We start from the raw sequence: 12,430 nt of genomic DNA, 5'->3' as shown, positions 1-12,430 counted from the left end.
CTGGAGAGGAGAGGACCTTTGGACAGAGAAAACAGCCTGGACAAGGGCAGGGGGGCTGGAGAGGATGGGACTGCCTTGGGAGGCAGCAAAGAGATTCAGGGTTGCTGGATCTTGCACAGCTGGAAGGGAGAGAGCAGCTAGAGACGGGCTCCAAAGGCAGCTGGGGATTTGAAGCGCCTCGAATGTTCTACCGCGGACTGGCTCTGTGCTCATGAAAGACAGTAATCTTCCTAGGAAGACAATTCCTTGGACTCAGCTTCCATGCCCTGAGGGGCTTCCAGGTGTGTTAACAACCACTGACGTAGGGGGCTGTGCTGGAACAGAAGGGGAGAGGGGGCAAACGCCGGTCTCAGCACCAGAGATGTGCGGGATGCCCTGTTCTGAGGGCCCTTGTTCTCTCTCTTTTCCATGTTGACAGCTTCCCTGCTCTGCCAAGCCTGTCCTTTTTGTGTTCCTTCCCTCTCTTCATGGTCTTCAGTGTCTGCAGAGTGTGGAGGATGACTCATGGGCAGGGGGTGACTCCGGCCCTGATTAACCTCAGGAGAAGCAGGTGGAGAAGAGGGCACATGCCCCATGGAATCCTGGATCTCGTAGACTTGCGGTGTGGCCTCGGGCCAGTCACCACCTCCTCTGAGCTTCAGTGTCTACACCTTAAACAAGGGCATCTGAGAAGATGCCTTCTAGGCTCTTTCTGGTTTGGGCAGTCTACAATGCCAGTGTCTTTCCCTAAATTTCTCTCCTGCCGTTCCCTCCTGCTCCATAGGTTCGTAGTATGGCCAGGGTGGTAGGGTAGGGGAGAGAGAAGCACCTTCTCCTTCCCTGAGCACAGGAGACCAGGAATCTCATTAGTAGCTTTTCACTTATTCACATGCTCATCAGACGATCATGGCTTAAATGGCAGTTATTCCATTATAGCACACATCCTTAAGATAAATCCCCACGTGGGGAACTGTGCGCCCCCCTGGTTGGTTTTTAGTCCTTATTATCATGGAATTTAGTTCAAAGCTGCTTTCTTGTTCTGTAGCATTTGAGAAGGGAATGAGGGGATGTGTGACTTCTCTGTGGCTCTTAGAGCCAGAGGGTGCGACAGAGATCTGGCCTGCTCATACCTGGCCTGCTCACACCTGCCAACCACCCAAAAGCCCAGGAAGGTGTCACTCCCTTAGGGACGTTAGTTACAGTGTTTGCCGTGCATCACGAGTCACTGTGGGGACTTTTTTGTTCATCCAGCCAAAGCATCCAACCACTGGTGTTCTTGACAAGTACTTGCTCAGTGAAATGCCTTGTCAGTGCTGTGAGGGAGGGAAAAGAATCATCATCACTGGTGGAAAGTGAGCCACACCATGGCAGTGGTGCCGTGGCAGGTCAGAGCCTCGTGGAGCAGGCCTGGAAGTGGGTGCAGAGGTCAGAGCTGGAAACAGGAGGCTCAGCAGACAGTGTTTCTCAGACACATCTGGAGGTGAGAGGGCTCAGCCAGATGACAAAGTACTGCTAGGGCCAGCAGCCAGTGTGTGGAAATGTCCACACATCTCTGCAGCGCCCCACCCACGCATACACACACCCCTGTGCAATAGAATGGTATTTTCAAAGGCTGACTAGTTTTAAACGCTAGTTTCAGAATTCGCTTGCAAACCTGTCTAGCTTTGTTGTAACAAGATTGACGAGATTTTTAAAACAGGCTGGTACTGCACTGACCATCTCCTGATGGAGGCTTCTCCAGAAATCTGGTGTTTCCTGCCAGTCTGGTTCTGGGCAGAGGAAGGCTGACTCCCTATAAATTGGTTCCTCAACTCTAGGGAGCAGGAACTGCCATACCAGGCAGGGCTTTGAGGCCTGGGGTGCTTTGTGGGATTCGAGGCTCCCACCCCTCCCTCTCAGAATCTCTGACTGTGGCGACACTCTCTGGCCTAACCTGGATTTGCACCTTAGTAGTGGTTGGCCCCTCTCTGAGGCGGCTGGCCCTTCTGCCTTTTATTCTCTGTGCCGTCTCTTTTCTGTTCTGCTTTTTCTCCTTTTTTCCCCCCACCATAGACTCGGCTTTGCAGCTGGAGAGGCTGATTCGTTTGCCCCTGGGGAAGCACTTTATCAAGCACTTTATCAGGCCGGGCGAAATGTTGTCTCAAGTCGCAGGAAATCCATGGTTTGGGGGATGGCCCTCACCAGCCAGAGCCAGCTTTCTTCCTGTGTAAGTGGCCACAGAAAGAGTGCACTTTCACAGCGAGCCTCTTTTAACTCAGAAATGACAGGTGGTAGCAGTGCATGGGGAAGGAGGGAGCGGGCTTGCCATGGTCAGACTGGATCTGCCAGGGGGGCTGAGGAGGCTGTTGACACGGGCCCTGGTTCTGGGGTCAGTGGGAGTGTATTCGGTTTGTTCCCTGGAGCAGAGGGGCGTAGGTAAGGACAAAGGCTGGGTAGTGGTCTGAGGCCTGCTCAGCCTGCTGGACGGTGGGGGTGTGGAACAGGAGCCAGATAACCCTGGGTTTAAATCCTAGCTTTGCCTCTTATTACTCATCCAACTTTAGACAAATCACCCAGAGCCGTCTGTTACCTCGTATTCTTATTTTCTGGTACAATGTGGCTACAGGATGAGTGGGGGAGAGAATGGGCCCCATGACACACCTGTTTGCAAAAGCTGCCATTTAATGAGCGTTACTCTGTGCTGTGCACAGTCATATGTTTTTTGTGAGTACCATTTCATCAAATCCTTGCAGCAAGCCTCTGAGGGGGTAGAGTCATTGTTTCTGTGTTACACGCCAGGATTCTGAGGTTCACAAGGGTGACATGACCTGCCGGGTCACACGGTCACGAAGAGCAGAGGCAGGATTCGAACCCAGGGTATCCAGGTCAAACTCTGCTTACGAGATCATGGCACTATGCTGCTTCACCTGTCCTGGGGTTTGTGGTTTACTCCAAGGCTGGGGTTCTTGTTTTGAGGGATGATGAATTGAGGTCCCTTATTTATCTTTCTCCTTCTCCTTGAGCTTCTGTTCCTTTTCCACCGTGCCCGCCACATGTTTCTCTGATTGATGGGCAGAGTCAAGAATGGAGAGATGTGCCAGGGGGGTTGAGTGAAGTCGAAGCCTGTCTCTGGAGGCCATGGAGCTTCTCAGGCCCATAGGGCCGCCTCTCACCCTGGAACATGGATCCTCATTCTTGGCAGCCCTGAGGGCTGAGCAGAAACACAGCCTGGTGGATGTCTACATCCTCAGATGTGCTTCTGAGCTGGACGTGGGGGATCCAAACCTGAGTGGACCCAGCTCCAGCCCTCAAGACGGTTCCCAACCAACCAGGAGGTATATATGGGAATCTCTGCCATGTCCCCATGCCCAAGGATATGGGTAGCAGTGGCATTTGTGGTCAGGTGACTGCCCTGGCTCTTTGGGGACATGGATAACCTGGCCAGGGAAAATTGGCCAATCCTGGGAGAAGCGGCAGACTGTATTTGGGAGAGAAGGGGCAGACTTGTGGGCTAGGAGAGGGGCTCTGGGGAGCAGAGGTAAGGAGTGGTGGCAGGACACAGACTCCATCCCCCATGGGGTAGCATGATGAGGGCAGAACTGTTGGGGAGGCTAAGAGGGCCCGAGTGCCTGCCTTGTCCTACAGACCACACCGGAACAGTCATCCCTCGAGCCTCTGCTCCGTGGCTCTGCGCAATCCTTATGCAGCCCTGTGGGCACCAAGGGGGCACCCGGCCCTCTGGCACACACTGAGGTATTGAAGTGGATGTCTGTCCCACCACCTGGCCCAGATGTGTGAGCATTCCTTTACCTGAGCCCAATTCAAGGCCGTGGTTTTGTGTGGACATTGTCTTTGCCCTTCAGCTCCCCACACCCTCAGCTGCTGCCCCCTCCTTAGGCCGGGCCCACACCAGCTGAGTCCCCGTTATACAACATCCTGGAGCACCTGCCTGTCTGTGACAGCCAGTACCACTCATGTTAATGTTAGCCTCATTTGTCTTTGGATTCGAGGTGGATGGGTATGGTGATAAGCAAGGAAGGAAAGACCACATTTACTCAGTTTCCCCAGGCTAGTATCCCTGTGCGTGGTATTAAATATTCTAGAAACCTCACAAAGTAATTAAACACCTAATTGAAACAGAGCTTCTGCACGGAAATTACCAGGGTGGCTCTGACTAGTTAGGCATCTCAACTTTGCAGATGTGCTCCTCCCAGAGACCTTTGCCACTGGGGCCACCCACTCTGACACATCTCCCTGTCCTGGTGGTCACTGTACTTCTAAAACGTTCTTTGGCAGTTAGATAACTTGGCGTTTGAAGGGCTTCTGCCCAACTCTCCTTCCTGGATACCATTGTTTCTCATGGTGCAAGGAGACCCTTTCCCCTGAGATCTTTACACATCTGAGGTTGAGCTACTTCCCTGGGGGTGGAGATGGCAGGGCGAGGTCCGGAAAAGGCTGGTGGAGAAGCCGCTGGAGGAGGTTGTGCAAAAATGCTTGCCTCCCATTGACTGCTTGCCCTTGGTTATTTTTAATTTGCTTGTAGCCTTGTATGAGGTATTGTGTGGTGTGTGTGTGTGTGTGTGTGTGTGTGTATTTAATTTTGACACTCCTTTCATTCCTATTTCCCACCCACTCCTTCCCTTATTTAGGTTTCTGGAACTCCAGAGGCCCAGGCTCTGTAAGATGCTCCGCGTCCTTGCATTTGCTTATCCCTACACCTGGGACTCCCTCCCCATCTTCTACAGGGTAAGGGCCCAGCTCCATCTCCTCTGCCTGTGGGCAGTGCCAGAGAGTCAGTTGTTTCCTGAGCTCCTGGGGGTCAGAGCACCACACTAGTCACCATAGGACATATGGGAGTGGAGACCCAGGGGCTCCCTTACTGGCACTTGCAGAGTAGTTGGAGACGGCATGACACAAAGCCCTGATGAACCATAGGAGATGTGCCAGCTGCCAGCGCTGACCGGAGGCTCAGGAGCAATTGCAGAGGTCTGGGGAGGGGACGCAGCCTGGGATTTCGTAGAGTGACCAGGAGAGCAGGCTCTGAAGGCAAATCTCTAACATTTACTCACTGTGAACATTTGGGCAAGTCATCTTTCATCTTGGTGCCTTGATTTCTCTCCTCTGTAAAATGGGCATGGTAATCACACCTCCTTTCATCAGGCTGTGGAAGGATTATATGAGATCGTGTGTAAAGTGCTGGCTGGTGGCAAGAGACCAAGAAAAGCATTATTATACATTACATCAATTAACATGTTATTAGTAGTGATGGAAAAAGTATTAATGAAGGTCTTAAAGGACAGATGGGAATTAGATGGAGAACATGAAGGAAGAGGGTGTAGGAGGGAAGACAGTGATGGGGGAAGTCAATGCACTCTCAAATCAGATGGGCCTGACTTCAAATCCCAGGCCTACTACTCACTGACTTTGTGACCCTGTACAATGCACTTAACTTGCCTGAGCCTACAGTTTCCTAATCTGTGAATGGGATTAACATCCCCTCCTTCGTGGGATGAGTAGAATGGATTAATCAAAATAACAGATCTGCTGGGCTTAGTGGTGCCTGGCACACGGCCAGTGCCCAGTGAGTGTCATTCTCCTCCCAGAGGGAACCTGTAGGTCCGATGCATGAAGTAGAAATTGTGGGGGGAGGGGGCACTGCAAAGAGTGAGGGGAGGGGCAGAGCTGGCTCCCTCAGCTGGGGCACTGAGCACGTGCTCTGTGCTCTGGCTATGTGGGCCTGGGGGAGACCCAGAGATGCGAGTGCAGCCCATTCCCCCATATCCTTCCTCCAGGACACAGACCATGCACAGGAAACCAGAGCAGAGAGAACAAGCTGGTCTCACATGCCACCAAACCATACAGCACAGGTTCTGTGTTATTGGAAGCGCAGTGGGCTCCTGGCACACAGCTGCAGTGAGCAGTGGGTTGGGAGGTCTGACCATAAATGGTGATGTTGGTGATCATGCAGGTTCTGAAATTAGCCTGCCTGGACCCAGATCCTGTCTTCACTTCTAATGAGTGGTTTGCAAGTCACCCTCCGGCCCAGCTTCCTCATCTACAAAATGAGGAAATAGAATCTGCCTTATGGCAATTGTTGAGGTGCCTGTGAAACAATGCGAGTAAAAGGCCTGGCTTTGTGCCCTCTGAAGGTGGTGGCTGCTGTTGCTATTTATAACAACAACACGAAAACCATACTTAACTCAGAAACAGTATCATAGCTGTCATTAATACTTTTTGATGATTCAGAGGCCTTCGAGGGATTTCTAGGCCTTAAAACCTTAATTAAGAGCATCAGTTCAGGGGATATGCTGGTTAGAAGTGAGTTCAAGTGTGAAATGATCACTTTTTACTATACTGACACATTACTCCCAGAAAAAAGAGTGGGAATAGGATTTTTCTTTTCCTTTCCTTTTCTCTTCACATCTTTTGTCTTCCTTCCTTCTTCTTTTTTCTTTTTTTTCTTTCTTTTTTTTTTTTTTTTTGGGGGGGAAATAAATAACCTAAGGTTCTCATGAGCATTTGGGGGGATTAAAATACAATTGCCTTGGGTCTCAGTTGATCCCATTCAGAATAGGAATTCTGCTCATGCAGTCCCTGAGAGTTCCCTTTCAAAGCCACAGCCCTGAGGAGGTGGGGGCCTTGGCCTACGGAGTCCAAACCCACGTGTGTGCCAAGATGTCTGCAGGTGATGGCAAGAGGGCCTCCTCTCGAGACCTGATGTTTCTTTTAAATACCTGCAGCTATTCCTGTTCCCAGGGGAGAATGCGCAGAACGAAGCCACTGTGTACCACCAGAAGCATATGGTCTTGACTCTCCTGGCCTCTTTCTTCTACTCTGCCCACCTGCCGGAGCGCCTAGCCCCTGGATGCTTTGACTACATCGGTGAGTGTGTGGGGGCCTTGCTGCCCTTGCCTTCCCAGCTGGGGAGAGCTCCCATCCCTGACACCAGCAATGCAGTTAGAGAGGGGAGGCAGGGACAGGGAGAGAAGCAGTTCTACAGGAAGTTCTCCAGGTGTAGGCCAAGGTGAGTAAAATCGTGAATTCATAGAGGCCAGGATGTACACAGCCAGCAAGTGGTCAGGGAAGATAGGAGATGATAGAGAAGTGGGTCTAGGATTCTAAAGCATTCTTACGGGGCCAAGGGAGTCCCATATTTACCTAAACGTGAAATCCTATTATTAAATGACCATTGAGGTCAGCCCTGGAGGGGAAGAGGAAAGACAGAGTACACATGGCTCTGAGGGTCCCAGATGGCAGGGCTATGCGGAGGAGGGGAACATGTGCCTTTGTCTTGTTCAAGTGGGGCCAGGAATCCCGGTAGAGCAGTGGTTCTCAGATATGGTCCCCAGTCTCAGCATCATTTGGGAACATGCAGATTCTTGGGCCCCACCCCAGATATTCCCAAACCAGAAACTTGGTGGGTGGGGCCCAGCACTCACTGAGAGGCTGTGTGATTCTCCAGGTGAGCCTGAGCTCACTAAAGTTAGGGAAGTGATGTGGTGGAGAAGAGGTGTCAGAGCCACAGGGTTCACGCCTGCTGGTGGGGTTCCTTCCCTGCCTATCTGCGGTAGTGGAGCAGGCACTGCAGAACGCGTCTCCCCCACTCAGGTTCTGGGTTTGGCTGGCGGAGGGACCCTTGGGTCACTTCTGGTGAGGCCGATGTGCGCTTGGGATGAGAACTTCTTAGATAAGCTCTCAGGGGGATCCAAGGGCCCTCCTTGTCCCCACATGGTGGGCAGGAATCTTGGTTCTCCCCAAGTCCATTTTGTTCATGATTTTCCATCTCCTTCTACCTAAAATGCATGGCCAGATTTGCTTTGTTCATTCTGATTAGAGTTTTATCTCCTTTACTTATTCTCTCCTGCTGGAGAGATTATGAGCAAAATCCTTAGAAGGCAGATTTCAAAAGAGAGAGACAAGACGGCCAGGGAAATGGTACCTGTCTACAGAAACCTGCCGACCACATCTACCACCTCAGCCCCAGCTGGATAAAGTAGAGGTGGTTGTGTATGAAATCTGGGGGCTACAGGAGAAATAGCCCTGGGCCTTATTTAACCAACTCCTTGGCTTCTTAATACCATTTTATTTTGTCACCTCTATCCTATCCTCTTGGGCCTAGAGATACAAAGAACAAAGACAACCCTATGGGGGGAAATATGCCAGACAGCTGTTAATGACAGATCATTAACAAGGGGTTTGGAGCGTTCTCCATCCTTATATCACTGAGTGTGCCATATGTGGGACTTCCTCTCCAACCATCCAAGTGGGAAGTACTTGACCAGTTGGGATAGTGTTGGCCCACAGGAAGCTCCACCCCATTCCTGTTAGGTAGGATTGTTGAAACCACTCTTCTTGCTGTAGCCACATTTCAGATATGTCCAGTACTCATGGCTCTTCCGTCTTTTTTATCTCCTGTCCTAATAGCGACAGGTTTGAGCCTCCATTGGTGAGCACAGCCAGTCACTTCTCTCTGCTTGGCACTGTGTCCTTAGAGAGCATGGCTGTCTGCTGGACAAGAAATCACTTTGCTGAATCACACAGATTTGGAAATAGTACACAGACCATTAGTATAGCGTTGAGTGAGGCAGAGGTGGCTACGTTAAGTACATCTTCTTCGTGGGGAACCCAGGCTGGGGTGCTGGCTGCTCCTTGCCACAAGGAATTCATTGGCCACCCTCTTGAAAAGACCCAACTCTCCTACACTCTCATTCCTGATGCTGCTCCTGCCCCTCTGTGCAGGTGGCCAGGCTGGTCGCTTCCTGGGACACATTTATAGAATGCTTACCCTGGGATAAGTCCTGGGATACAACACTGGACTCTTTCTTGTTTTTGTTTTTGTTTTACTGAAGGAGAATCCTTATTTAACTCCTGCGTCATATTAGTCTGTTAGGGCTGCCATAACAAAGGACCACAGACAAGGTGCCTTAAACAACAGAAATTTATCTTCTCACAGTTCTGGAAGTTAGAAGCCTGAGATCCAGGTGTCCATAGGATCGGTTTCTTCTGAATCCTCTCCTTGGCTTGCAGACAGCCATCCTCTCCATCCCTCCCCGGTAGTCTTCCCTCTGTCTACGTGCATGTCCATATCCTAATCTCTTTTCTTATAAGGACACCAATCATAGGCCCCACCCTAGTGACCTCATTTTAACTTAATTGTCTCTTAAAGACCTCACCTCCAAATACGGTCACATTCTTAGGTACAGAGAATTAGGACTTCAACATATGAATCTGAAGAGGAAGACATAACAGCCCATGACACATGTGGCCTTCTCATCTTACTCCTGGTGTCTGAGGGTTGCCCCCCAAAGCAGTCCTTTGCCCTGGGCAATGGACTCCTTTTCTCTCCAGGCAGCAATTGAGCATGTCCCTAACCTCTCAGCACCCTCTACTGGGCCCCTACCCTCTGTGGACATGGACCAGTGAGCTGGGGTCCTGCAGGTCATGGGGAGGCAGAGCTCCCGGTCATGTCTGGGATTAACCAGCAGTAGAAGGAAGACCACCTCATTAGTGGCCAGCAGAGACTGGCTGGTTTCTTCTTTGGCACTGAAATTAGAATCTGAGCTCATAAGTGTTGACTCTTAAGAGGTGACCTTTGTTTGAACGAGATGCCTAATTTTTTCAAGTGAAAAATAAGAATGGTGAATTTGGTTTGCTTTGATGGCCTTTTTATTTTTCTCACATTACATTTTTTTTAAATAAAAAATTTTAAGTATATTTTACGAATCACATAATTCCTTAATTTCAATATACAATTTAATGGGAGTTTTAGTAAATTTACCAAGTTGTACAACATTCACCATAAATGAGGTTTAGAACATTTTTATCTCCCCAGTAAGATCCTTCATGCCCATGTAACTGTTCACCCCTACTCCCACCCCCTACCCAAGGCAACCACTAATCTTCATTTTGTCACTATAGATTTACCTTTTCTGGATATGTGATATGAATGGAATCATACAATATGTGTTTCTTGTGTCCAGCTTCTTTCACTCAGCATGATGTTTTTAGCATACACACCACAGAATGTATCAATAGTCATTCTTTTTTTATTGCTGATCTTGGTGGCCTTTTGTGTGCTTGCTGTAGGTCACAGTCACCAGCTGTTCCATGTGTGTGTGATCCTGGCCACACACATGCAGATGGAAGCCATACTTCTGGACAAGACTCTGAGGAAAGAATGGCTCCTAGCCAACTCCAGGGCCCTGTCTTTCCCTCAGATAGCCGGAGCCATACTTCTCTGCCTCATCTTCAGCCTCAGCAACATAATTTATTTCTCAGCTGCTCTGTATCGGATTCCCGAGCCAGAATTACATAAAAAAGAAACATGATTCAGACCATAAGCTTTTTGTGTCAGATGTCAACATTAAGCTATAACATCCTAACCACCATAAGCCAGTGGTACTGGTTTAGAGTGAGCTAAAATACTCATAATGATTGGTGTCTTGCCATTTTTGAATGGGTTCATATCAATAGGGTATTTAACTGGGGAAAATTCTCTAGATGTGCACTGATTCTGTATATGTGATTTTGAAAGGGGAACATGGGTTCAAGTAAGTCCTCGTTCAGGCAAATCATTAATATTTCATTAAATTTTAAATTTATTAAAAATGACTTTTCCAATTCTATTTAAATAGTTCGATTAAACAGCTTGGTTTTCATTGATATGATTTTCAGCAACTCACCACCGAACAATGTGTCCCACTTTCTACTCTGCATAGTACTAAAACACTGAGCATTTTCTCATCTGTTGCATTACTAACTAAAGTTCAATATTTCATGATGTGTTCTAAGCATACAGTAATGCTGACATAAAATAATTTTTAACAGAGGCCCATCAACCCCTGATCTACACTTGCTAATGACTTAAGGGGCCATCCACAATGCAGTATCCTCTTTGCTAACTCAGGAATACCTCCATATCTTAGAATACTGCCTCTGTGGTTAACTGGCTCAGACACTTGAATGGCCTTGTAAATAGCTCATTGTCTAATTCTCTAAGGACAAGTAGCAAACAATTTATATTGGATGAGAGTGGTCAAGAAATATAATTTCATTACTTTTATTTGTTTACTTTCTCTGGGGAAGGTAGACTGATAAAATTATATGGGTTGGTAAATTTTTTGGTACCTTAATTGCAAGCTGCATGACAAAATTTGTTTTTTAGTAACAATCTGATATCATTAATGGAATTTTATTTCAGAAGGGTTTGTGGGCTTCCATTTCATCTTACTATAACTTCAATTTTATAGTGAAAAAAGGTAAAATATTTAAATATCCTATTTTAGTAATGCCAAAGACATGAAGCCTTTCAAATACTCTTGTTTCTAACAATAAAATAATATTCTTTGTTTAGCTCAAATAATTGAAAGATAATGGGTGATTTGAAGGAATTTTACACTTTTTAATCTTTGGTTATGTTGTTTTTTCATCATGCTTAAAGATAAAAATAAAATGTTAAGTCAACAAAATAAGACCAAGTGTTCATAACTTTTTTATGATTTTGGTAAACTTAGTTCCATTGTATACTTTTGGAATTACAAATTAAAATTTTATAACAGTTTTCAGTACACTGATTTGAAAACTTCTAATATGGAGTGAGAATGAGTTCAAATATATTAATTATCATTAAGTATTAAGTCTGATGTGGGTATAGTTTTGCCTGAACCATCCCAGAAAGTCAAAAAGGTTGGCAGGGGGTCAGGTGAAGTTTTTTAATGTTGTTCTCAAAAAAATTTGAATGTCTCAATATACTTTTGAGATATGCCATGTCCCCTTGATGGCAATTGCTCACCGTGGCACTCATTGTCTCGAAAGGGATTATATGGCAGCAGGTAGACTCCTAATGGGATGCCCTCTTCCTCCTCCCTCTCTTTGAGAAACACTACTCTAAAATTTACCAGATATAGTTGTGATCAAACTTAAATGCATTTGAATGAGGCCGTTTAGTCAAACTGTATCTCCCTTCACTCATTGTAGAGTTTGATTTTCCATTGCTCAGTTTTTAGAAAGTAAAGCTCCAACTTCTTTCTAAAGATATGAATTTGTCATTGTTGACTAGAATTAGAAGCAGGAAGTTTAGAAGCCTTTTTGAGTACAAAGTAATCTAAATATTTGGTCTGCTGCAATCTTTCTTGAAGTGTTTTTTTGTGGAACTGCTCATCTGAGAGGTTCTGAAGAAGATAGGTGGAATGGAATGGGCTCGTCAAATATGTAGAAGAAACATATTTCATTTGGCTCTACTGTGTCTTAAATTTGTTTTGGTCATGATACCCTTCTTACATGAAATACCTACTAACACTGTATTAACGACATTTAATGACGTATTAGTTGAATGCCGGCCTCTGATTTTCTAGTCAACAATCCATTATGGATAAAAAGGCAAAGACCCATTTCCAAACTCAAGATGTTTTTCAATGTCTGTTTTTCTTAAACTCTGTGGGAGAAATAAATAAATAAAATGTATTTATTATAA

The 12,430-nt window shown here is 47.1% G+C and overlaps 1 protein-coding gene across 2 annotated transcripts in view; it reads left to right on the top strand.

Moving 5' to 3' along the window:
• Positions 1–12,430, top strand: part of PAQR5 (progestin and adipoQ receptor family member 5) — a 71,970-nt gene extending 59,540 nt beyond the window's left edge. For both annotated transcript variants that reach the window (XM_039865189.1, XM_039865190.1), the window contains exons 6-8: positions 4,608–4,704; positions 6,699–6,840; positions 10,045–12,430. In XM_039865189.1, coding sequence (XP_039721123.1) covers positions 4,608–4,704; positions 6,699–6,840; positions 10,045–10,286 — 481 coding nt within the window. In that variant the 3' untranslated portion in view covers positions 10,287–12,430. The remainder of the gene's footprint in view (positions 1–4,607; positions 4,705–6,698; positions 6,841–10,044) is intronic.

This window comes from Pteropus medius, unplaced genomic scaffold, assembly GCF_902729225.1.
Source record: "Pteropus medius unplaced genomic scaffold, Ma_sr-lr_union100, whole genome shotgun sequence".
In the NCBI taxonomy this organism is placed as follows: Eukaryota; Metazoa; Chordata; class Mammalia; order Chiroptera; family Pteropodidae; genus Pteropus; species Pteropus medius.
Note: the sequence above shows the minus strand (reverse complement) of the source record. Positions and strands in the feature narration are given on the sequence as shown.